This window comes from Mytilus galloprovincialis, chromosome 3 (genome assembly GCF_965363235.1).
Source record: "Mytilus galloprovincialis chromosome 3, xbMytGall1.hap1.1, whole genome shotgun sequence".
Lineage (NCBI taxonomy): Eukaryota > Metazoa > Mollusca > Bivalvia > Mytilida > Mytilidae > Mytilus > Mytilus galloprovincialis.
The window spans coordinates 19,834,270-19,862,129 of record NC_134840.1 but is presented as its reverse complement, the minus strand read 5'-3'; the positions used below and the strand labels follow the sequence as shown (position 1 = coordinate 19,862,129).

The 27,860-nt window shown below is 32.6% G+C and overlaps 1 protein-coding gene across 2 annotated transcripts; it reads right to left on the bottom strand.

The window, feature by feature from the left end:
* Positions 1-1,421: 1,421 nt before the first annotated feature.
* On the bottom strand, positions 1,422-26,450 carry LOC143067362 (uncharacterized). 2 transcript variants are annotated; one of them, XM_076240556.1, is made up of 7 exons: positions 26,360-26,450; positions 19,142-19,291; positions 12,416-12,436; positions 10,944-11,052; positions 8,785-8,855; positions 6,951-7,019; positions 1,422-4,815 (listed from the first exon to the last, which is right to left on the bottom strand). In XM_076240556.1, exons 2-7 carry the CDS (start codon positions 19,281-19,283, stop codon positions 4,514-4,516), a joined length of 714 nt encoding a protein of 237 aa, XP_076096671.1. In that variant the 5' UTR covers positions 19,284-19,291; positions 26,360-26,450; the 3' UTR covers positions 1,422-4,513. The 2 variants fall into 2 exon arrangements, with proteins under 2 accessions (XP_076096671.1, XP_076096672.1); XM_076240557.1 differs by lacking the exon at positions 12,416-12,436.
* Positions 26,451-27,860: the final 1,410 nt, after the last annotated feature.

Below are 27,860 nucleotides of genomic sequence, written 5' to 3'. Positions count from 1 at the left end.
GGGATTGGCCCTTAAAACTGTTAACTTTAGACCTAGGGATTGAAGATTTCTTAGGTTTATTACCTCCATCGTTAGTGATTTTCCTCCTCTTCTCTTGAGAATTATAAGATGAGCCTCCAGCGGAAGAATAACTACCTCGTTTAGAATTATTTCCAGAAAGAGATACATTTACCTTCACTGGGGCTGGATTTTGATTGAGATGCTTCTGTACCTCATCAAGTGGTAACCCGAAAATCTTCTCATCCAATGGAGACTTGATTAAAGCATCCTTAAGGTTATCTGACACCTTTGCCTTATCCAAAATTTTAGATCTTTTGGATAAGGTGCAGTTGGCGATGGAACCCATAATCAACAATTGGGAGGCACCCAAAACCTTGTCTACCTGTCATAGAAAAGGTTTGACCTCTGGTGGAAGAGAAGAGTCTTTAAGAACTGGAGCAACTGCTGATAAAAAGTGTTCAGCAGTGCCTAACACAAGAGATGCGTTTCTAAGAAGGTTCTCCGTTTTTGACCAAACAGACTGAGTAAGACGCAGTCCATCGGCGGTTTTAGGAGCAAAAAACCTTGTCACATTTGGGTACCAGTTTACCCAAGGTAGAGTCAAAAATGTCAAAATCTTAAGAGCCTCGATGCGCAGGCGGAAATTAAATGGATGATGTAAAGGCATGGTTATACGGGCACTGCTAAGTCATCCCCCTTTTCATTGGATGCTATTTTTATTTGGGGTTTTCCGCCTGTCAGACTTGCGCAGATGGATGTACTCAGAATTTATGATGGTAACGTATTTATTGACATAAAATATGTTTAAGTATACAAAAAGAAGTAAAATCACAAGAATACTGAACTCTGAGGAAAATTTAAAACTGAAAGTCCCCAATCAAATGGCAAAATCAAATGATAAAAAACATCAAACGAATGAACAACAACTGTCATATTCCTGACTTAGTACAGGCATTTTCAAATGTAGAAAATTGTGGATTGAACCTGGTTTTAAACCGCTAAACCTCTCACTTGTACGGCAGTCGCATCAATTTCCATTATAATGAAAATGATCAGTGAACAAAATGTCACAAAGAGGGGAACAAAAACAACACGGACCCTACCAAGAACTAGTTGTGATTTCAGGTGCTCTGGACATGTGGCACCCGTCGTGTTGTTCATGTTGTTACAAAGCCGATAAATAGTCTAAATTGGTAGGTCACATTCGTAAAAAGGGACGGGGGTTGTAGTTATGACATAAGGAATGTATCCGATATCATTTGTATAACGAATCTTCCAAATCGGTCAACCAACTCGTGATGGTATACAAGAAAGCCAAGGGTGTATAAGACCTAAAAAAAATGTTGTTATAAGTTTTGAAATCAAATATGACCTTCAAAGCTGTGTCATTTTCAATGTTAAATTAAGACTGAAAAATAAAGTAAAAGCATAAACATAGTTTATTTTTTTCTGAACATTTAAACATGCAATATTATAAACAAATAAATAACATCAGTAGAATATAACAATGACTACAGTAACAATGTATGCTATTTCCTTATAATAAATAATTGAAGCAAGTGTCCTAAAATACTAGATATGTGTTAAATAACATTTCTAAAAAAAGTTCTAATGTTCATAAATATTTAGTAAAATGTTCTTCTAATTCTGTTAACATGGATAAAAGTCTGAAAAAAGTTGTACATGACCATGATGAGGTCATACAAATTATATCCAAACTCTCACTAAGACATGGATAAAAATTCCATCCTCAATATATCTAATATAAAAATAAATCATTGAACAGGAAGTTTTAGACTTACTGTCAAACATTTCTTTACATAGATGCTGAAAAATTGTTACTATTAATATTGAAAGACAAACATACGTATATATACATACTGACCAGGTCATTTCAGTATACAACCAACTTTGCAAGTAGGGATATACCAACATGCTTTTATAAGTCACATACCCCACTTTTTATATAAACAATCTTTATTACCATTTCTTTTCATTGTGTTTCTTTATGTACGTAACATGGTAAATGGTGCCATTTATGAACTGTGTTGACAGAAAGGCATTCCATCAAATGATCACAGGAGATAAGCTTTGATCTGTTTGAGGTAGAGCAATAATTACATTGTGGAGGTTGTGCTGGTATAAACTTATTTTATCCAAATCAAGGGTATATAATTTACAAGAAAACATGTAAAACTCACATTAACAAATCTAATACAAAATATGTAATTCGTCAAAAAAACACTTACAGTGGGTATAAGAAATATAACATTGTTGTAAAAATTTACCAATTCAAATTCTTTGTCTAAAAGAGAAAAAAAAAAAACACAGAAAACTTGAACATTAAAAGATGGTACTTGACAAATATAGAAAAGTAAACTGAACAATAAAAATCAAAACAATATATCACAGCAATGTGTTTCATCTTATTTCTGCCACCTTAGTACAAAAAACAAATATTGCAAACTCAGTTATTAATAAAACTGAAAGACATACACTCCCTTTTCCGTCATTACAAAAAAAATGAAAATGCCATATGAAGAATAAAATGAGTACAATAACAAATGTCCACATGATCAAGGATTGTATGATTCAGATGTATGTAAATTGAGATTGAAATAAAAATGTATAGGTTGATAAGCTCATCTGTATACAATCAATACCAGTTGTGCAAAAAAAAATTAAACTTGGATCCTTCAATTTAGTCATTTTAAATGAATTTTTGACAAAGCATTTGATATATAAGTAATAATGAAATAATGAAATTCATAATGTATAAAACCTTATTATTAAAGATTGATTTCACAGAAATTTACAGTAGAGTGTGTATTCATACATAAATCATAACAAGTTTGTCAGGAATATTAATTGTACTGACATAAAACAGAATTACAATAAAAATGTGACCTATGAAAAATGTCACCTAAAAATGTTCATATGTAAATGTTAGCCTTGAATTACATCAAATAAAACTCTTCATACAAAATGTGAGCCTTGAATTACTTGAACTCAAACTCTTCATATAAAACTGGATGCCATGAATAATGTCACCTAAAAGTGTTCACATGAAAATGTGAACCTTGAATGATATGATATCAAACTGTTCATATAAAACTGTGAGCCATGAATAATGTCACCTAAAAGTGTTCACATGAAAATGTGAACCTTGAATAATATGATCCCAAACTGTTCATATAAAACTGTGAGCCTTTAGTGTCACCTATACAATTTGTAAAAATAATATACATTAGTTTAGCTTTTATAAATACTTGTCTTTTAGTTTAGTAGCATAGAAAACTAATATGTTTCTATCATTCATACCATTTTACTAATCTTATGCTAAATTGATGAGTAAAATGTTACATGGATATACCAAATCGTTTAATTCTTCATCTGCAGTGTTCAAAAACCCAAATAAATTCAAAATTGCACTTAATTTGGGTATTTATCTATTTACCCTTAAATCTTTATTTTGTCCAGCTAATCACTTACCATGATTTTTATTTCAAAAATTTGTAAATGCCTTTGATGTATATTTATTTACTGAAATAGTAGTAAATTGCACTTGATATTTTCAACTTTTTCTTCATTTTATGACAAGATATTGCCTGTGAAGTTTTTCATGGTGCAAACATTTTCTTAGAAGAAATTAATGCTTATTTATGATAAATAGTCATGTGGTTGATATTTATTTATACATGAGAATAAACCAGTTTCTAACTTGTGAATTTAAAAAAAAAGTTAACACTTAGGATATGAGTTATTTACACTAGTTTCTGCTGACAGTTTACAAATAGCAATTTTAAGAAAAGAAAATGAAATATGCACAGATTTTGGGATGGAAAAACTGCATTTAATACATTTTTTCCCTTAATTCATAATATGCCAAAAAATGGTCTCTTTGAAAACAAAAGGTTTTCAAATGAATTTCATTCATAACATTGTTTCAAATGCCCAAATACAGCAATCACTAAGGGGCAAATATTGTAAGAACAACTCTTACAACCTTATTGTGGAATTTAAAACTGAGGCATCAACCTAATATTCATCAGTATACTTTGGACTCATAAATGCAATAAATGTCAACAAGACTGTGTATGATTTTAAAGTACATTGTGTTCTATTTATTTTTTTTTTCATAATCGATATAGTCAATTGACTTAGGTGAGCATATGAGTAAATTATTTATTTGAAGAAGATATTCTGTAAATGAAAATTTCATAGGTTTAAAAATATTTTTATATTCAAAAAAAAAATTCTAAAATTGTTACTTTTTGCATGCCTGGTAGGATTTCGAAAAAGAGCAATCTTGTCACATTTATTATTAAATCTTTTTCCTGGATAATACATACACAAATTTAAAATGAATTTTATCCATGATCTAAACTATCAATTAATTTTACTACTAAATGCATGCAGCATAGGCTTAGCATTTCTTAGCTAAGAAATTTAAACCAATTTTAATTAAATAATACTGTGCACCATAGTATAGTATAAAACAAACAAAAAATAATTATGGCGAAACATCATTCCATTGGCTAAACTTCATTGAGTCTCTACCAGTTCCTACAGACATTTCTCTTACATAGTGTGCCCCTTCCCAGCCTCGTTTTACTTGATTCCGTAGTGCAGAGTAAGGCATGTGAGTTCTGGGTATTGAGGGGTATGATATAAAATCATCTTCAATGTCATATTCAGCATGTATTGGACGTGTCGTGTAACTTAAGGAAGTCATCGATCTGGTCATCGTTGCTGCTGGAATACGATTTCCTACTGAATGTGTTAAAGGGTATCGCTTTGCTCTACTGAAAGGATCTGAAAAATAACATAAGAGTAAACTTTAAGTATTTTTAACAATAGTACTTTACTACTTAATGAATTTCACTAATTACATGCATAATTAAAGAACCTTAGTGAGCACGCTCACATACCCCACGTCCCCACATTGTCATTGGAGAAATTAAATAAGTATAAGAAAAAAAAATTGTATAATAAAAATATTGAATAATAATTTCCTGTCAATATACATAGTATGTCCTTATTATCTACAAAGTTTCATGAAATTCTGTTGTGTGGTTTGAGAGGAGTTGCGATGACAAACTGTTGTAGAAGTACATTGAAGCAAATAAGTTCAAAGGGGCGTAACTCCTAGAAAAAAAATTGAATCGCAATTTCCCGTCGATATGCACAACTACATAGTATGTTCTTATTATCTGAAAAGGTTTCGTGAAATTCTGTTGTGTGGTTTGGGAGGAGTTGTGATGACAAACTGTTGCAGTAGTACATTAAAGTAAATAAGTTCAAAGGGGTGTAACTCCTAGAAAAAAAATTGAATCGCAATTTCCCGTCGATATGCACAACTACATAGTATGTCCTTATTATCTGAAAAGGTTTCGTGAAATTCTGTTGTGTGGTTTGGGAGGAGTTGCGATGACAAACTGTTGCAGTAGTACATTAAAGTAAATAAGTTCAAAGGGGCGTAACTCCTAGAAAAAAAATTGAATCGCAATTTCCCGTTGATATGCACAACTACATAGTATGTCCTTATTATCTGAAAAGGTTTCGTGAAATTCTGTTGTGTGGTTTGAGAGGAGTTGCGATGACAAACTGTTGCAGTAGTACATTAAAGTAAATAAGTTCAAAGGGGCGTAACTCCTAGAAAAAAAATTGAAATGCAATTTCCCGTCGATATGCACAACTACATAGTATGTCCTTATTATCTGAAAAGGTTTCGTAGAATTCTGTTGTGTGGTTTGAGAGGAGTTGCGATGACAAGAAACAGGACTGACGGACTGACGGACGGACGGACTGACGGACGGACGGACGGGTCAAAAACATTATACCCTCCGCAACTTCGTTGCGTGGGGTATAATTATATAGGCATTTTTTTTTAATCAAACATACCATAATGATCTTCTTAACTATATAATCAACTGGTGTATTTTGACTTTATAGTCATATGAAACGAATGACTGGTGAAAAAGAATGTTTATCCAATTCTTGAACCAATGCATGTATACATCATAAACTTAATCTTCTGTGCACGATTTTATCAATTTTAACGCAAAGACATCATATAATCGTCAATTTTTTTTCTCTCTGTCTGTTATGATTAAACAAATATGATAGATTATTAAATGCCGTGTTTAGAAGCCAAAATTTACCGATTGTCACCTTATCGTATACAATCAATAAAGAAGCATGGATATTGAGCATGTGTATAACATATACAATCAGAAAATAGGTTATTTAAGAGAAAGATCCATGTGTATTGTGTTCACCTGATTTTTACAAGAAGGGTCACGCTTAGGTCACATGCATATATGGAAATATGTCAGCAAATTGCTTCCTGGAAGCAAGCAATTTTTTAATTAGGTAAACTTCTTTTAAATGTGGACAAATTAAAGAATTTTCCTCAGAAAAAAATATATTTTTATGTACATAAGATTTATAATAAAAACTATCCATTTAAGTATAAAAATCATATGCATCATTTTTTTTAATTTGAGGTTTCATATGACTTTAAAGTTGACCATCCAAGTTATTCATAAATTGATTTCCTTACAGGATTTCGAAAATTTTTTAAACATTAAAAGAGCTGGTTTTGGTCTGAAAATGACAATGGGTCCATGGAGAAGAGATCTCCCTGGCAAAATGATGTAAGATGAGAGAATGAGTAGTAATATCGACTATTTCTGAAAGAAAGGTTTGGGACTTTTACATTTAACAAAAATCATGTAGCCTGGTTTTGTACAGTCAACACATAAAATAAACTGTAGTTACTGTACATAAACCATGTTCTTTAAGCTGCTTTTGATGATATGTCAACAGATTTTAAAGACTACAGATTACTAGCTTTTAATGACTTAGAAAATTTAATCTAATACAACCATGACAGCTATGATCACAGATAATGATTCCTCCATCCCTTTATAAAATATAATACTAACCACTAAATGAAGCACCTGTCTTCACTCTCCTTTCCATATCCTCAGATATCATTGTTGGATCAGCTGCTTCTGAAATATGTTAAGGAACCACACTGAAGACCATAAAATACAAGGATCTTTTTAGTTAAGGTTAATGTATACCTATATTTTGTTTGTTTTCAATGACCAGAACTTGATCGAGTTAGGAATTGATTGTTGGTTTTTTAAAGCCACTATTAAATGTCGCTTTTGGGCTATTTCTTGGCGGTCAGTCTTTTTGGGTGGAGAAAACTATTGACTTAAGCTTTCAATCAGAAAACTGATAATCCTATTATATTCAATTAAGATTAGAACCAAGTGCACCTGCATGAGCGGGGTTCAATGAGTTAGGGAAAGTATCCTTGCAAGGATACCATTTACCAAAGATAAGGTTTCTTATTACTCTTTATAAGCAGTTGCTTAACAATAACAAAAGTGCACACGCTGAAATGTCTCGTCTTCTTTACTAATCATTGATATTATGTTGATAGTCCTAAATATAAAGCTTTATTACAACTGTCACATAAACTTAACATTAACCAAGTAAACTAAACATTGACCAATGAACCATGTAAATGAGGTCAAGGTCAGATGAACCATGACAGTCAGGCATGTTCAGCTAACAATTCTTCCATACAACAAATAAAGTTGACCTATTGCTTATAAATTAAGAAAATTAGACCAAAACACAAAAACTTAACACTAATCAATGAACCATGAAAATGAGGTCAAGGTCAAATAAACCTGTGCAACTGACATATAGATCATAAAATAATTCCATACACCAAATATAGGTGACCTATTGCATATAGTATTAGAAAAAAAGACCAAAACTCAAAAACCTAATTTTTACCACTGAACCATGAAAATGAGGTCCATACACCAAATATAGTAGACCTATTGCATACAGTATAAGAAAAACAGACAAAAACAGAAAAACTTAACCATAACCACTGAACCATGAAAATGAGGTCAAGGTCAAGGTCAGATGACACCTGCCAGTTGGACATGTACACCTTACAGTCCTTCCATACACCAAATATAATAGACCCATTACTTATAGTATCTGAGGTATGGACTTGACCAACAAAACTTAACCTTGTTCACTGATCCATGAAATGTGGTTAACGTCAAGTGAAAACTGTCTGACAGACATGAGGACCTTGCAAGGTACGCACATACCAAATATAGTTATCCTATTACTTATAATAAGAGAGAATTAAACATTACAAAAAATCTTAACTTTTTTCAAGTAGTAAATGAACCATGAAAAGGAGGTCAAGGACATTGGACATGTGACTGACGGAAACTTCGTAACATGAGGCATCCATGTACAAAGTATGAAGCATCCATGTCTTTCACCTTCTAAAATATAAAGCTTTTAAGAAGTGAGCTAACCCCACTGCCGCCGCTGGATCACTATCCCTATGTCGAGCTTTCTGCGACAAAAGTCACAGGCTCGACAAAAAATTAGTCCAAGGACAAGGAACATATAACAGAGGGAAACTTTGTAATGTAAGACATCTGTATACAAGGTCTGATGTCTTGATTCAGATTGTGTTACGCTTGCCCTAGTATTAACATCTATTTGTCTAGTATTTTGCTGCTTTTATCTCAGTTGATACAAAAACAAAACATGACTATGCTCATTGTTGAAGGTCATACAGTGACCTATAGTTGGTAATTTCTATGTCATTTGGCCTCTTGTGAATAGTTTTCTCATTGGTAATCATACCACATCTTTTTTTTATATGTAAAGGACATATACATGTATGAATGTGATATATTGAGAGAAGAAAGTAAAAATTAAACTTACTTGGAGATGAATAAAATAATGGTTCATCTACTTCTGCTGTGTCTGCCACTTTGTGGTATTTATTGTAGGTCCTAGAATTATAGAAAACAAAACATTGAATAATACGTACATGCAAATGAAGATATCAATCAAGTAACTAATGTTAAAGACTTTAACCTGAGAATTTACTGGTTTCACATAATCACATTCCCATGTTCTGTGAATCATGAAATAAGAGTAACAAGAGTGCACACCCTAAAATGTCTCGCCTTCTATACTAATCATTGATATTATGTTGATAGTCCTAAATATAAAGTTAAGCTTTATAACAACTGTCACATAAACTTAACACTAACCAAGATAACTAAACAAAGACCAATGAACCTTGAAAATGAGGTCAAGGTCAGATGAACCATGCCAGGCAGACATGTACAGCTAACAATGCTTCTATACAACATATATAGTTGACCTATTACTTATAGTTTAAGAAAAATAGATCAAAACACAAAAACTTAACACTGTGCAATAAACCGTGAAAATGAGGTCACGGTCAAATAAAACCTGTGCGACTGACATAAAGATCATAAATATTTCCATACATCATATATAGTTGACCTATGGCATATAGTATTAGATAAAAAGACCAAAACACAAAAATTTAACTATAACCACTGAACCATGAAAATGAGGTCAAGGTCACATGACATCTGCCTGCTAGACATGTACACCTTACAATCATTCCATACAACAAATATTGTAGACCTATTGCAAATAGTATGAGAAAAACAGACCAAAACACAAAAATATAACAGTAACCACTGAACCATGAAAATGAGGTCAAGGTCAGATGACACCTGCCAGTTGGACATGTACACCTTACAGTCTTTCCATACACCGAATATACTAGCCCTATTGCTTATAGTATCTGAGATATGGACTTGACCAGCAAAACTTAACCTTGTTCACTGATCCATGAAATGAGGTCGAGGTCAAGTGAAAACTGTCTGACAGACATGAGGACCTTACAAGTACGCACATATCAAATATAGTTATCCTATTACTTATAATAAGAGAGGATTCAACATTACAAAAAATTTGAACTTTTTTTTAAAGTGGTCACTGAACCATGAAAATGAGGTCAAGGACATTGGACATGTGACTGATGGAAACTTCGTAAATTCAACTTCAGATTTAACTACCTTGACCAAAAAATTCTATGTAGTGGACATACGAACAGGGACAGATAGACTAACGGCTGGATGCAAAGACCCTCTTCTATCATACCTACAAGGGTTGACCTAAATATTTGTAAAACAACAAAAAAGTGAGGTATAAAAATCAAAATTTGATAGATGCATCTTTTAATAATTGACATCAAGTTAAAATTAATAATTCATATTCTACAAATGTAGTGTGTGTATTAGATATATGAAAATGAAGTATAAACAATAACGTAAATTAAACCTCTTTTAAATGTCCATTAAAAGCTGAATCACAAAATTATCTAACCACGCATAAACCTTTTAGGGGCATTTTAAGTATTCATTTTCTGATTGTTATCTCAATTTTTCCAAGTAGCATGATTACCATATTCAGTTTATTCCAAAGAATGTGATTGAGTAAAAAATAATTTGATCTTATCATAATTTAAATTAAACAAGAATGTGTCCAAAGTACACGGATGCCCCACTCCCACTATTATTTTCCATGTTCAATGGACCGTGAAATTGGATAAAAAATATAATTATGCATTAAAATTAGAAAGATAATATCATAGGGAACATTTGTACTAAGTTTTCAAGTTGATTGGACTTCAACTTCATCAAAAACTACCTTGACCAAAAACTTTAACCTGAAACATGCACTTTCATTTTCTATGTTCAGTGGACCGTGAAATTGGGGTCAAAAGTTTAATTTGGCTTTAAAATAAGAAAGATCATATCATAAGGAACATGTGTACTAAGTTTCAAGTTGATTGGACTTCAACTTCATCAAAAACTACCTTGACCAAAAACTTTAACCTGAAGCGGGACAGACGGACGAACGAACAGACAAACGAACGCACGAACAGACGGACGGACGAACGAACGGACACACAGACCAGAAAACATAATGCCCCTCTACTATCGTAGGTGGGGCATAAAAATATATAAATTAAATGCATCATGACTATTAAATACCATCTAGTGAGCGGAATAAATCTGATACAATTGGCTCTGACAAAGATTCCATGTCCATTGTTGCACTGAAAATATCTTCTTCCCATTAACATTCCGTCATTATCTCCAACTGAAATAATCAAAGCAGAACTTAACTATAAGTGTTGGTCTAGAGTATAGATTTTAAATGATAATTCAAATGTGAAAAAATCTTCAAATTAAAAAAAAATCTTCAAAAAAACAATCATATCTTACATGTTTAGTGAATTTGTAGTATAAAAATTTGACTCAATTTAGAATATGTTCTCATAAGTTATTTATGATATAAATGGATTGACACAGAAAATAATGTAAGCACTGTATATCTTCATGCAGATTGAAGATTGTTTTTCATTTTTTGATGCAATGCACCACATACAAAAATGAAAGGGTATTTATTTTGGAGATTCTCCGAGAAAGTATGTTTGAATGTAAATATTTTTATTGTAAATCTATCAAACTGTAACATTTTATGTATTTATATATATATAATCATATGATCTGTTATTGTGTTGATGTCTAGATAGTGAGTCAGAGCCTGGACAGCATTCTTCATATTGTATGCTAAGTTCAATCTAGTTGTAACTCGGAACTCTGAAGAAAATCTTCTTTGCAATATTCAAATATAGTTGCATATCTTTAAAATATATTTGCTACATGTTGTACTTGCAACTGAAATTTGTGGTAACTATAAGTCATTATGAAACAGCATGTCGACAATAATAAATAATCAAATATAAGTGTTAGTACTTCTTCTTATATGCTTAACTTATCATTTGAAATTTATAATTTCAAAGTCACTGAACATGATTGAAAGTCTAGTCCGCTATTTCCTAAAAAAAAAGAATTGCATGCATTCTTATTCCCTATCCATTACAGTGCTTGTATATCTATATTAAAGATGGTTGCCCTTAAACTTAATTTGAATTCCTCCATGAAAAGGGTGCCATTAAAGTGAAACCAATCACCATATGAGTGCAATCTGAGAAAAAAATTGCCCAACCCTTTTTAAAAGCTGCAGGAAACACATGTCTTTTAATGAAATGAAAAATGGTAATTTGGGAGTAAGGGTAAATGTTTCAGCACATCAACATCACTTCCTGGAAAGGTGGGGAAGTAATGTTATGTCTAAACTACCACACTTATAATCATAGGCATGACACAAACTAAGCTTTTTTTAGTGATAAAATTTTCACTGGAAATATCCTGTACCAGTTAATACAAGAAAATTTTGTTTATTTTTTTTTAAATGAAGGATAAGTGTCTAACACCAGTCTTCCTGTTATTTGATGGTTAGCAGAAATTCTACTGGTATATAGCTGACATTGACAGAAAACATAAGGTTCATATATACAGCTAGGGTTTGGAAGGAAATACATGGTTGATCAGCAATGAGGTGTTTATTATAGTCGGTTAATATTAAGAAAACAGGGTATATACAAAATATTACAAACCTGTCAACATATAATCTTCAACTGTCAAATATATAGGTCATTTTAAATCTTGGATTACAATCTGCATGTTAAATAGTTTTACTCATTGGGAATAAGATAATTGATGTTATTATCATTTGATTTTTTTTTATAAATACAGTAGTCTCTTAATTTAAAGTCATATGAAACGAGTGACTGGTGAAAAATAATGTTTATCCAATTCTTGAACCAATGCATGTATATATCATAAACTTAGTCCGCTGTGCACCATTTTATCACTTTTTATGCAAATATATTGTATAATTGACAATTTTTTCTCTCTCTGTCTGTTATGTTTTAACAAATATGGCTGCTCATTAAATGCTGTGTTTTAAAGCCGAAATTTACCAATGGTCACCTTATAGTAAACAATCCACAAAAAGTATGGGTATTGAGCACGTGTTTAACATGTACAATCAGATAATAGTTTATTTTAATGACAGATCCATGCGTATTGTGATCACCGGATTTTTACGAGGACAGTCATGCTCCGGTCACTGTGCATATGGAAAATATGTAGGCGAATTGCTACCAGGAAGCAAGCAATTAAAAATAATCAAACTTCTTCTAAATGTGGACCAATTCAAGAATTTTCCTCAAAACAAGAGTGCACACGCTGAAATGTCTCGCCTTCTATACTAATCATTGATATTATGTTGATAGTCCTAAGTATAAAGCTAAGCTTTATAACAACTGTCACATAAACTTAACATTAACCAAGATAACTAAACAAAGACCAATGAACCTTGAAAATGAGGTCAAGGTCAGATGAACCATGCCAGGCAGACATGTACAGCTAACAATGCTTCTATACAACATATATAGTTGACCTATTACTTATAGTTTAAGAAAAATAGACCAAAACACAAGAACTTAACACTGTGCAATGAACCGTGAAAATAAGGTCACGGTCAAATAAAATCTGCGCGACTGACATAAAGATCATAAAATATTTCCATACACAAAATATAGATGACCTATGGCATATAGCATTAGATAAAAAGACCAAAACTCAAAACTTAACTTTGACCACTGAACCATGAAAATGAAGTCAAGGTCACATGACATCTGCCCGCTAGATAGGTACACCTTACAATCATGCCATACAACAAATATAGTAGACCTATTGCATATAGTATGAGAAAAACAGACCAAAACACAAAAATTTAACTATAACCACTGAACCATGAAAATGAGGTCAAGGTCAGATGACACCTGCCAGTTGGACATGTACACCTTACAGTCTTTCCATACACCGAATATACTAGCCCTATTGCTTGTAGTATCTGAGATATGGACTTGACCACCAAAACTTAACCTTGTTCACTGACCCATGAAATGAGGTCGAGGTCAAGTGAAAACTGTCTGACAGACATGAGGACCTTGCAAGGTACGCACATATCAAATATAGTTATCCTATTACTTATAATAAGAGAGAATTCAACATTACAAAAAATCTCAACTTTTTTTTCAAGTGGTCACTGAACCATGAAAATGAGGTCAAGGACATTGGACATGTGACTGACGGAAACTTCGTAACATGAGGCATCTATATACAAAGTATGAAGCATCCAGGTCTTCCACCTTCTAAAATATAAAGCTTTTAAGAAGTTAGCTAACACCGCCGCCGCCGTAGCCGCCGCCGGATCACTATCCCTATGTCGAGCTCTGCAACAAAAGTTGCAGGCTCGACAACAAAGTATATGTGCATAAGTTGTATTATGAAAACTATCCATTTAGTTATAAAAAAAAAACATAATGATATGCATATTTTTTTTTAATTTGAGGTTTCATATGACTTAAAGGAATATTTTTATTTTTTTGGAATTCATTTCTAGCCCTTTTATTGTAATCAATCACAATGGAAATAAAAAAAAAACAACACAGGACAACCTTTTTATTCATATTTTGTTATAAAATGTCACTGAACCACTTATACATGTAGTTGATAATATATAAAACTCTGTATACAATGATTATAATTCAAAACATGTTATTCCCTTTTTACAAACATTCATATTAGGCAATCATTCATACATGTATGTTGAAACCAGATGCTCCGCAGGTTGCAGCTTTATACGACCCCAGAGCTTGAACGGTTGGGGCAAGTATGGACACAACATTCAAGCTGGATTTAGCTCTAAATTTGGATTGTGATTAAATAGTTGACACGGCATAGGTTTCGGACACAGAATGAATGTGGTCTAATGAACTTTTGCCTTTGAGCAATTCACTATGATGTTGAATATTAATCCTCTCAAAAAAATGTTTGAAGAAATTTTCTTTTTATTTATGAAATCTGAAATGAGAAAAATTTAACCCCCCCCATTTTTTTTTCACATCCCCCTTTCCCTTTTTCCAAAACTGATCTCATTTCAAATTTCTAATGGAGTTTGAAACAATAACTACTCATTTAAATACATCATAAAATATTTAATGAATGGCTATTATTAGGGTCCCGCCTTTAGACGGGTCGCCCTATAGTGATCAGTCTGTCCATCCGTCCGTCCGTCCGTCCGAATCTAGAGAACCATTATGATTTCATACTTTATACTTTACATGTTTATTAACCACCACCAGAGGGTGTGTCATGATGTATGTACAACTTCCTAGGTCAAAGGCGGGTCACCCTATAGTGATCAGTCTGTCCGTCCGTCCGTTCGTCCCCCTATAGTGATCAATCTGTCCGTCGGTCCGTTCGTCCGTAACACTAACTTTGTGTCCGCTCCATATCTAGAGAATCATTATGATTTCATACTTTATACTTTACATGTTTATTAACCACCACTAGAGGGCATGTCATGATGTATGTACAACTTCGTTCGTCCATCCGTCCATCCATCCGTCTGTCCGTAACACTTTAACTTTGTGTCCGCTCCATATCTAGAGAACCATTATGATTTCATACTTTATACTTTACATGTTTATTAACCACCACCAGAGGGCGTGTCATGATGTATGTACAACTTCCTAGGTCAAAGGTCAAGGTAAAAAAACATTGGTTTCAGTTGACAACCCTGTGTCCTGTGGTGACGATCATGTCCGCTCTATATCTTGAGAACCGTTATGATTTCAAAGTTTATACTTGACATGTATATGTACCAACACCAGAGGGTGTGTCATAATTTATGAACGACTGCCTAGGGCAAAATTCAAGGTCAAAAACTTTGGTTTTAGTTGACAACCCCATGTCCTATGGTAAAGATCGTGTCCGCTCTATATCTTGAGAACCGTTATCATTTCAAAGTTTATACTTGACATGTTTTTAAACCAACACCAAAGGGTGTGTCATAATTTATGTGCAAATTCCTAGGTCAAAGGTCAAGGTCAAAAACTTTGGTTTCAGTTGACAACCCCATGTCCTATGGTAAAGATCGTGTCCGATCTATATCTTGAGAACCGTTATCATTTCAAAGTTTATACTTGACATCTTTATAAACCAACACCAAAGGGTGTGTCATATTCTATTTGCAACTTCCTAGGTCAAAGGTCAAGGTCAAAAACTTTGATTTCAGTTGACAAACCCATGTCCTATGGTAAAGATACAATTTTTTAATGCACATTATTCACAGCGGGGCCCACAGAGATGGCTCCCACCTCAATGATATCTAGTTTATTTTGAATTTATTGAACCATAAAACTAATTTTTGACTCTTCACATTGAATAATCCGCGAATCTATTTACAACTTCCTAGGTCAAAGGTCAAGGTCAAAAACTTTGATTTCAGTTGACAAACCCATGTCCTATGGTAAAGATACAATTTTTTAATGCACATTATTTACAGCGGGGCCCACAGAGATGGCTTCCATCTCAACGATATCTAGTTTATTTTGAATTTATTGAACCATAAAACTAATTTTCGACTCTTCACATTGAATAATCCGAGAAGCGGATTATGTAAAATGTGAAGAGTCAAAAATTAGTTTTATAGTTCAATAAAATCAAAATAAATTATTGCCATTCATTATAAAAAAATGTCTATCAAAAATAAGGCTCAAAGAACTTTTTATATTATATATATTAACAATAACAACATACACACATGTTCGCGTATGAATACACAACGTCAGAGTGGGCGTGTCGTCTTCAAAATTGACAACATTGAAAATAAAACTAATAATTTTAACCAATCAGAAGACAGTAATTAAATACACCAAATTTATTTATAAAAATCTAACAAAAGGTGCTTGTTTATATCACTGAATGGTAAAGATTGTTTTAATTTATCAGTTGGTAGTAAAAGTGAATATATACATTGTTTATTGTATAAAACAATGATTTAAGTTGATTCAACTACTATTCTGGACAAAGAAAGATAACTCCAATCAATTGAAAATTTCTTGCTATTGCACAATATTGTGCAATTAGATATTTCTTGCTATTGCGCAATACTGTGCAATTGAAAATTTCTTGCTATTGCGCAATACTGTGCAATTGAAGATTTCTTGCTATTGCTGAATACTGTGCAATTGAAAATTTCTTGCTATTGCATATAATAATTTTGGATCCTGTTTTGGACCAACTTGAAAACTGGGCCAATAATCAAAAATCTAAGTACATTTTTAGATTCAGCATATCAAAGAACCCCAAGGATTCAATTTTTGTTAAAATCAAACTAAGTTTAATTTTGGACCCTTTGGACCTTGATGTAGACCAATTTGAAAACGGGACCAAAAATTAAGAATCTACATACACAGTTAGATTCGGCATATCAAAGAACCCCAATTATTCAATTTTTGATGAAATCAAACAAAGTTCAATTTTGGACCCTTTGGGCCCCTTATTCCTAAACTGTTGGGACCAAAACTCCCAAAATCAAACCCAACCTTCCTTTAGTGATCATAAACCTTGTGTTTAAATTTCATAGATTTTTATTTACTTATACTACAGTTATGGTGCAAAAACCAAGAATAATGCTTACTTGGGCCCCTTTTTGGCCCTTAATTCCTAAACTGTTCAACCCTCAACTCCCAAAATCAATCCCAACCTTCCTTTTGTGGTCATAAACATTGTGTCAAAATTTCATAGATTTTTATTTACTTAAACTAAAGTTATAGTGCGAAAACCAAGAAAATGCTTATTTGGGCCCTTTTTGGCCCCTAATTCCTAAAATGTTGGGACCAAAACTCCCAAAATCAATCCCGTTACCTTCCTTTTGTGGTCATAAACCTTGTGTTAAAATTTCATAAATTTCTATTCACTTTTACTAAAGTTAGAGTGCGAAAACTAAAAGTATTTGGACGATGACCACCACGACGACGCCAACGTGATACCAATATACGACCAAAATTTTTTTTTAATTTTGCGGTCGTATAAAAATGAAATCTGAATACTATTTGGAAGGAAAATAGAACAGTTTGTTGTGCAAACTAAGCAAAATTAAAATTGAAACAAATTGAATAAATTGAAATTTTTGTCATTCAGCTTGATTAAAATTGTAAATATATTTAGGCTAATTTGGAAATATTCTAAAAGACATACATTATTCAACATGATAACTTTTATACAGTTTAATTTATGCTATTATGATGTACAAAAGAACAATTACTGAAGTGGTATTTGCTTTGAAGATTATTTTTAAATATTTAATTCAACATGCATGTACACATGCATGATCATACATGTATATATAGTTTTAATAAAATAGTTTTTCTATAACAATCACATTTTTATTCTGCAAGTTATTCTCAAAGATTGTAAGATCACATTAATTTATTCCAATGTAAAGTAATTCCTAATCTAAATATTGAATGTATTAGACATGCTATCTATAACCTCAATTAAAAATGTTTGCAAATAATTCAGTCATTGTCAACTTATTGCATTTATTGTTAAGTCTATTAAATTAAATATAGCTGTCAAGACTATGCATTCAAAAATAATAACAGTATTAATTCAATGGTTAAATAAAAAAAATGGTATGTATAACTATTTTGTTTTCTATTGTAATTAACTACAAATGTACATTGTAGCTCTTGTCCATTGCAACATATCTGGCTATATTAACCGTGTTTGATCTTTGTTGAAATGGAACTTCTATGATAAAAGGAAATGATTGTAATTTAAAAATGTGTTTACAATGCCTTACTTTAATGACATATATTACATAAACAAAAACAAGTTTATCTGTTTACCCTTTACATGTATCTATTAATATACCGTGCCATTTCCCTGAATGCAAAATTTACTTGATTTTATACGATATATTCAAATTTTTCACAGCTGTCATATCTTTTTCTGTGATTCAAATTGAGACATTTAAATAAAGAATCTCAAAATTTAACACTAAAGATAATCTATATGTATTGATTTAGTAAAGATTTTTATTACAACTATTTTCAAGACCATGCTTTATGTACATGCATGCATATAATAACTTCAGAGTTCTTGTCAAACTGACTGCTAAAGATATTTCATCTTCAAGATCATCATATACATTGTATATTATTGACAAAAAATTCTGAGTTATACATGTAAGTTTATCTGTACTATCATGATTTTAATCACTTAAAATGACCAACATTTAAACCAGTAGTCAAAAATTGAAGAAATCCGAAAAGAAGGTCATTTTTAGTTTTTGGAATACCTTTTATTTAACTGTGATGTTTTTGAAAAGTTCATGAGTCCATTCTAACATCAACTAATGCAAAATACATATATGGTTTATGAGTTCCCCTTTCATATCATCTTTTTTTTTTTTAACTTACCTGGTTTTTCTAATGATACTCCAACCCAATCTCCTGGTTTGTGAATAATAGCACCTTTATATTTGACTGTTCCTCTGTATATTCTGTTGTGAACTTTCACTTCTACCCTTTGCCCAACATTCACATTTTGATGAAGCACCATTTTTCAATCTTAAAAACATGAAAAAGGAATAATTCTAAATTTGAATTTTACAAAAATGATCACTAATTTTTAGAAATAAAAGTAAAATAGTATGGATAGTAAACCACAGGAGAGAGCATCATAGAGATTTTGGGGGCGGAAATATAAGCCAGTGGACTGGTATGTGTTTTCTAACATAAGAAAATGATTTTCTAATATTAAAAAAGAACAAGAGTGTGTCCAAAGTACAAAGATGCCCCACTCGCACTATCATTTTCCATTTTCAATGGACCGTGAAATTGGGTAAAAAATCTAATTTGCCATAAAAATTAGAAAGATCATACCATAGGGAACATGTGTACTAAGTATCAAGTTGATTGGACTACAACTTCATCAAAAACTACCTTGACCAAAAACTTTAACCTGAAGTGGGATGGACGGACTGACTGACAGACAGACGAACAGACCAGAAAACATAATGCCCCTCTACTATCATAGGTGGGGCATAAAACACTATTTCTTAATATTAGAAATGAATTTCTTTTATTAGGAAATGAATTTCTTATATATTAGAAAATGATTTTCTTATGTTAGAAAATGATTATCTTATATTAGAAAATGATTTTTTAATATTAAAAAATAGCTCTTTTTGTCCACTTTGGCTTGCCATACAATGTACAATGAATAATGTGTCAGACCACCAATTAAAAGTCCCTATTTGTTCAACCAAATTTTGCAATTTTCACAGCTTTCTAAATATATTACATTAAGGTTAACTTCATAGAAACCAGGTATATCCTGAATTGTACACATGGTACATGTATCAGCTTTCTTAACATGCCAATTTTCAACATACATGTATGTTTAAAATCATATAAGAAAGAAGAGGTCTCCCGAATAGAAGTACCACTAAAAATAACCTCTGGTTTTCTGGAAATCTTAAATTAGTATACATTTGTACTATGGAATGCATTAATCCTTAATTTAGAATGAAAACTCATGGACAAGTAAATTTTGGCTAAAAATGGTTTTAATATGTATTTCTCTTTCACCAAAAGTTTAATTTCTGACAATTTGTTGGTTAGTTAGAGTAAACAATGACATCAAATGCACTATTTTTGGTCTGAGTAGAGAGGCCCCTCATGGGGGGTCCTAGTAATCACATAATCACCATTTTTTTGCCAATATAATCACATAATCATTAAATATTTGCTTATCTTTAGTAATCAAATAATTATAAACTAAAAATACAGTCCTAGGTAATCAAATAATCATGAAATATTTGGCTTAATAATCAAATAATCATTAAAAAAACGGCCAAGTAATCACATAATCAAAAACCCCATGAGGGCCCTCAGTAGACTTTCACATACATTCTAAATTGGAGGGAGTAATTGGTTGTCTGACACCTGTAAGATCCATTATTAAATATGGGTGCCCAGTTTGGCAGATAACATCAATAGAAAATACGAAAAAAATGGAAACTACATTTTTTACAAAGAAAAGGGTTATCAGTTTGTCTAGATTACCAGGAACGGCAGGAAGAGAAGCAATGGAAGTAGAGGCCAATATGCAACCAATCAACCTCCAAATGGAAGAAATCTCAGTCCAAGAAATACCAAAATTACAATAAACAAGAATGTGTTCAAAGTACTTTGATGCCCCATCCGCACTATCATTTTCTATGTTCAATGGACCGTGAAAATGTAGAAAAATCTCTAATTTGGCACTAAAATGAGGAAGATCATATCACAAGCAATGACAAGGAACATGTGTTTTAATAAAGGGATAGGCTAGTAGCTACGATTTTGACAAAATTATGAACAATCAAAGATATGTACTAAAAATATGCAATAAGATCCCTAGAATGTTTTCATAAACTACAGACTGAAGTGTTAATAATTGATAATTCATATCGTGTTGCGTGCCTATACATCTCATTAATTATGCATTGGGTTTACTTCCCAAACTTTGCCGACACAGCGAGTGAGCTCAGCTAACCAAGATATAAATAGATATTAACATGTGCTTTTTGTTTTCTTACGTATTTGATAATTACTTTATATTACACTTACATATTTGACGCCATAAATTTATCAAATTATGTAAATAAAAACATAACAAAAAGTGGCATATTATTCCAACCCAAGATTCTCCAACAATGGCGATATTATACACTTGTTATTACATTTGTATGACCAAACCATGCCGATAATGTATACACGTGTTTGTGTGTTGAATAGGGCCTCCATGAAGGATACACGTGAAGAATAATACTAAATTGTAGGGAGTTTATTTCTAATTTCTTCTAAGGTGGGAGATTCCTGTCCGTACATTTATAAACATATTTTTGACAATAATGAACACGTTGCGATTTATTTTCATGTGATCTGGAATATTTACGTAATGTAAACAGGTTACGCAAACGCGCGTAGCTACGTTTACGTCAAAACGCCCGGGCGTACACTTGATTTTTGATATAAAAAAAAAAAAAAAGATCTGATTAAAAGCACATGACATCGGCCTTGTAATTCTTTCTTCAACGGCTTGTAATTGCAAATAAAAGTGACGAACAATGATTTATTTTTTAACCAAATGGTATCTTAATATATATATTTGTTCTGTTAAAGTCTGAATCTTCTGTGAATCCTTTTGTTTAAAGCAATTCATTATCTGCTTAGATTTGATATGTGGTTTGCACTTTTGTCGAACTTATGACATAGCAATCCTCAATTGTGTCGGCGGCGTCAATACATGTATGTAGTTCAGTATTTGGGTAAGTTTTCGTGAAATTTACGGAAGTTTGACAGAAGTTTGTTTATGATAAAAAACATATCCAGAGCATAATGATGATTCTTTTACAAATATATTATGGTTACAAGATATATAATTGCCAAACATACCGGTTCAAAGGTTAGCAATTTTCAGATACGTTAGACGAGTGAGTCCACCCTTCTCAACCGGTATTTTTGGCAAAAATTTCTTGTAAGCATGATATATAAATTGAATTCCACTCTTTGTTTTTTCATCTTCCGTCAGATTTTTTAGCAAATACATGTAGAGTGTTAACGTTTGTTAAACGTAGTTTACTTTGTCAAGCCTACATCAAATTTTATGTTTTAGCAGTTCTAAGCTTTTATGTCTGAAGCAAAATTTTGAAAGTATTTTTTTTCCGTTCATTTTTCAGTATCATACTGACAAACGGACTTATCTTTACACAATTGACAGACGGTCTGGGATTTTTTTTTACATGACAATTTTATAAACCTGCATACTTGTAGATAGTAACGAAATTTGGACTGATGAACAGACCGTTAAAAACATTATACGACATTAAAATACACCATTTAGATTCTAAAGTATGTTGCTATTGACGAGTTTTTAATGACAGGAAAGGTATCTCATTATCGATAACTCGTTAGCTTTTGGTGGATTCGCCACCTGTAGCCCACTACCAACTGGTGCTTTGATCTGGACCCACGTGGGGCCGTAAGACCCCTTACCAAGGTTCGGGCGTACACGTTAAAAAGACCTAGCTACGCCACTGCAAACCGTCAGCTACTTCTATGTTACTTATAGCCTGCGTCGCAGGTGTTTTGGGTGATTTTAATTACCGATCTCCTCGCCGTTTTTTTATTTTTAATTTACAATTATTTGTCTGCACCTCTTTTTTGTTTCTTTTCTTGCAGAAACTGTAAATTCACGTACCATTGCGTACAATGGGAGGCAACTCTCATTGTACCTAATTGATAACGCCGTGTACTAGATTTGCCTCCCCTTGTTGCGTCATCCGATGCTTAGTTAGCATGTGGTTTTAGCAAAGAGCATGTTCCAGCCACATTTTATTATGTATTTGAATAATTTTTTGTATTTGATGACAATGCGATGGAAAAAAAATCCTCTGAACACGTGGTTCAACATGAGACTTTTGCACCAAAATCAGATAAAGCAAGTGTTAGCGTTCATCCAAAAATTCTTACGTCTACAAACACGGTGAATGAACTGGATAAAACAATTGAAGAATTAACAATTCAGAACAAAATATTGGAACGGGATCTGTTGTTGGCTGAACAAAACGCGCACCTTGTGGCTAAGAAAACTTTCGGTGTCGATAAAAAGACTTCATGTGATAAATCAGATAATGATAGGAATAATTGCCAAGCGAAAATTAAAGGTAAAGATTTTCCATATCTATTGTTCAAAGACAAACAAAAACGTAAAGCAGTTTCGGGTGAAGCAAGGGCCGCTAAGGATCGGGTAAAATACGATGTGCCATGGCCACATGAACATGCCCAAACCAAATCATTGAGTTATTCTGATGAAGACTTCGGATTCGTACAGTTAGTTAGAGGTGAACTATTTATTATGCACAACATAGAAGAACAAGCCATTTCAATGCTAAGACAAAAGCATTTAATTAAGGTCTGTTATATCTTGCCGAAAAATATCCTTTTACCAAGATTAAGGATTTTCATGCCGAAGTTTTGCTTTCGGTGGAAAGGGGTCTCAAACATTAGTCTCATACGTTTTCAGAAGAACAAGACCGCACTCTCGTCTCCGCCCTTAAAATGGACCTTAAAGGAAGAACTGAACGATAATAATCGCAATCCAATTTGCTGCTCCTTCCAAGCAGCAACTAGCCATTCTGTGGAGCAATTTGGAGACTATTGAGATGACAAATTATTGCATATATCGCTAATATTATAATTTTTTAAAATTTTTATAATACATATTAATGATGATATTGTGAAACCTCCTGCTATGTCAGGTGTGATGCTTCCCCTGTTGTTTTTTTTTTTTTTGTTTTGTTTTTTTGTTGTTTTTTTTTTAGGTGTGTACTATATTTATGAGTAACAACTCAAATATTTTGATATTATTTTTAAACCCCCTGCAGTGTCAGGTGTGTTTGCTTCCCCTGTTTTTTTTTCAGGTGTGTACTATACTTATGAGTAACAACTCAAATATTATGATATTATTTTTAAACCCCCTGCTATGCCAGTTGTGATTGCTTCCCCTGTTTTTTTTCAGGTGTGTACTATATTTATGAGTAACAACTCGAAATATTATGATATTATTTTTAACCCCCTGCAGTGTCAGGTGTGATTACTTCCCCTGAATATTCAGGTGTGTTCTATATTTTAAGAGAGAGATCATATTCCCCTGCTAATTTGGTCATGTTTTTGTGTGATAACTCCGAATATCATAATTTTGCAAAACTCTTGCAGTGACAGGTGTGATTGCTTCCCCTGTTTTTCAGGTGTGTACTATATGATATAAAAGAGATAATATTCCCCTGCAGATGCGGGCGTGTTACTGTGTATGATTATCCCCAAGTTCGTTTAGAATATCTTTGAGGCAGATATGTTTAGTAATATTATTATTTTTTTTTTGTTCCTTGCATTATAAGCGAGTTATAAGTTCACCTAGACTAAGTAGTGTTTAATAGTGTGATCACTAGTGCCATGATTGTGTAGTGTAGAAGTCCCCCCTTTCCCTCCGCTGTATTTACAAGGGTGTCTATTTATGACTGAAATTATCCATATTTTCTTTAATGCCTTTATTATGCATGATGTAGCACTGATTTTGACACTGTTGTCAAAGATAATAATTACATGAATTACACATGAATTACAATGTTGTTGATGAAATTTTAGTTTTACATATTTGTCATTTGCTTGATTAACGAAATTATTATCATGTACAATGTCAAGCTGTATGAAGGGTATCCTTCTTTTCTTTTTTTTTTTTTTTTTCTTTCCTGTTTGGCGACTTCGTTTGGGTTAAGGTGCTTCATATTCACACTTGTTCATTGTTGCTTATTGATACCATGTATGGTATAATTGTATATTATTGCATTATTATAATAAAGCACCTTTCGCCAAACACTATTAGTTGTCAATTGCGTACAATGGGAGGCAACTCTCATTGTACCTAATTGATAACGCTGTGTACTAGATTTGCCTCCCCTTGTTGCGTCATCCGATGCTTAGTTAGTGTGTGGTTTTAGCAAAGAGCATGTTCCAGCCACATTTTATTATGTATTTGATAAATTTTTTTTTTTCCTTCCTTATAATTTATATTTAATCTTACCGAGATTGGGTTAAGGTGCTTCATATTCACACTTGTTCATTGTTGCTTATTGATACCATGTTTGGTATAATTGTATATTATTGCATTATTATAATAAAGCACCTTTCGCCAAACACTATTAGTTGTCAATTTCAGTGATAACATTCCCCTGTTCGACAAGTTTCCCTTCGAGGCACATTGTGCGATTGCGCATTGGGAACTGAAGAGTTCAGATCAACATAGGTCATATGAATAAGGGTTGGGCTTAACATCGAATTATTATCTATAGACAAGAAATAAATTTAGGTGTTAAACATTAAAAAGCTTCTAAATGATGAATGGAAAGTAACCAGTAGTTGTTTTAATCATACTTATTAAACTATTTGTACAAAATCCAGCATATAAATTAAAAAAGTAATTTTAATGAAAATCGTAGCTACTATCCGTTTTAGTTTCAAGTAGATTGGACTTCAACTTCATCAAAAACTACCTCGACCAAAAACTTTAACCTGAAGCGTGACAGACGGACGGAATAACTAACGGACAAATAAATGGGGCATAAAAACAGCCAAACCAATCAAACAACAAAAGGAGGAGCATCTTACCAACAACGATACATATGACATGAAAAAACAACAAAACTAGATATTAATCTTGTAGAGCCAGAGTTCACATACAAGGCAGGAGCAGATTTTATGCTAATGGGAGCGCCAAGTTACCGGAGCCGATTGGGAAGCTCCAAAAACAGAACCGCAGAACAAATGCCCAAAGCAAAGAAATTGTACTAGGACTGATAGGAGAAAACTCTGATTCAACAGCCAACCAGTTGTGTCAAACTAAATATTGAACTTTAATAGGATCTCGTTCAGTCAAAAAATAAACAAACCGTTGTGCAGTCTACAATTTTTACATAGCTGCAATCTAGATCTTATAAAAAAAATGAATAATGGAACCAGAAACAAAATTCAATCGTTGTCAATCTTAAATATGTACAAATATATAATAAGAAATCATCAAACATTTTTTACCTAATTTTGTTTGGTGTTTCTATGAAAAGTCTGAATCAATGTTACGCATGATCTCCATCACAAAGAAGCTTTAAAGAACAGGTGCCCTTTGTTCAACTTGAGACAACTCGGCCCGAAAATAAATGGCCCTAACATAGATATTTCGTATGGGATTTCTTTTATCATGTTTATACAGCAAATTCAAATTGAAAAAAGCACTTACTCTTTAAAAAAATGTGTGTACACTGCAGTGATCCTCTTTTGGAACAAATGGTCTATATTTCAGATAAACTGGTCCGCCATTCCATCTATATCTTCGCACCGAACACAAAAGGGGATCAGTACCGACCGTGCAAGGGCTGTATAGCCAGTCAAGGTCGTTTATAAAAACTTCCATTTGTAGGGGTCCAGTTTACATTTCAGTTTGAAAGCTTCAGACATAACATATATTTTCCTACCTTTTATAACTGGACAAAATAACTACCTTAACTTAAATTTCATCACCCATTTTTTAACATGAAATTTTATTCCACCATGTACTTAAACATGTTAAAGGGACATTAGCACAGGCACTTGTCTCAGAAAAAATTTCCTATGTATACCGTGTTATATATTTAAGGTATATAGGAAAAAAAATTCTGAGACAATGCATGTGGACATTAGCTACGAGATATCACAAAAAAATAATCAAAATATGATTGTTTTTGTTCAATTATTAGTGAATGCAGAGACATATAATACATGTATTATATGTCTCTGGTGAATGTGAAATAAAAAAAAAAAATGATATTTCGCCTTTAGCAGCCTGTTTGTTTTAATTTTGTAGAATAATTCGACCTCATTGAATTCGTATTCATGTGATCTTCAATTTAAAACCTAGAAAAATTCCAATTGCACGAGTTCACTATCTATTTATATGTATGTTTATATCTAACTAGAATTCAATCCCTCTCCGTGTCCGATTTTCTCACACGAGAGGCAGCAATCGCAGATCAGCGGAATACAACGACTTAATTATTCGGGTGAGTTTCATCGGGTTATATGACTGCATGTCGACAGTCTTCTGAGGTCACCTCGATGGTTAATTTGAAGGCGTCAAGACTTAAATACGCACGAAATGTGGATATATTATCGAACCAATGCATGGTAATTTATTTGATTTGATTTTTTTTAGAATTTGATGTACGTTATAGTATGTTATAAATCAAATATGAGAAAATGAGTCAAATCGGTGATCTTGAATTTGACAGCCAATGCCCCTTTAATATGTCATGCATAAAATATAAATTTATTGATATGGAAAGTGAATGAAAATAAAATGCAATCATACTCTATCGACACTAGGGACGATTATTTTTAACTGTGTCCTTGGACCAAATCGTCTATGAAGACTACCAAAAACGTCCTAGCTAATAATATGAATATGGAACAACAAACAGATGTGCTCATAATGGGCTTTAAATACTAAGGCATTTGATAAGGTCAACCACAGCTTACTAGTAAACAAACTACATACTTATGA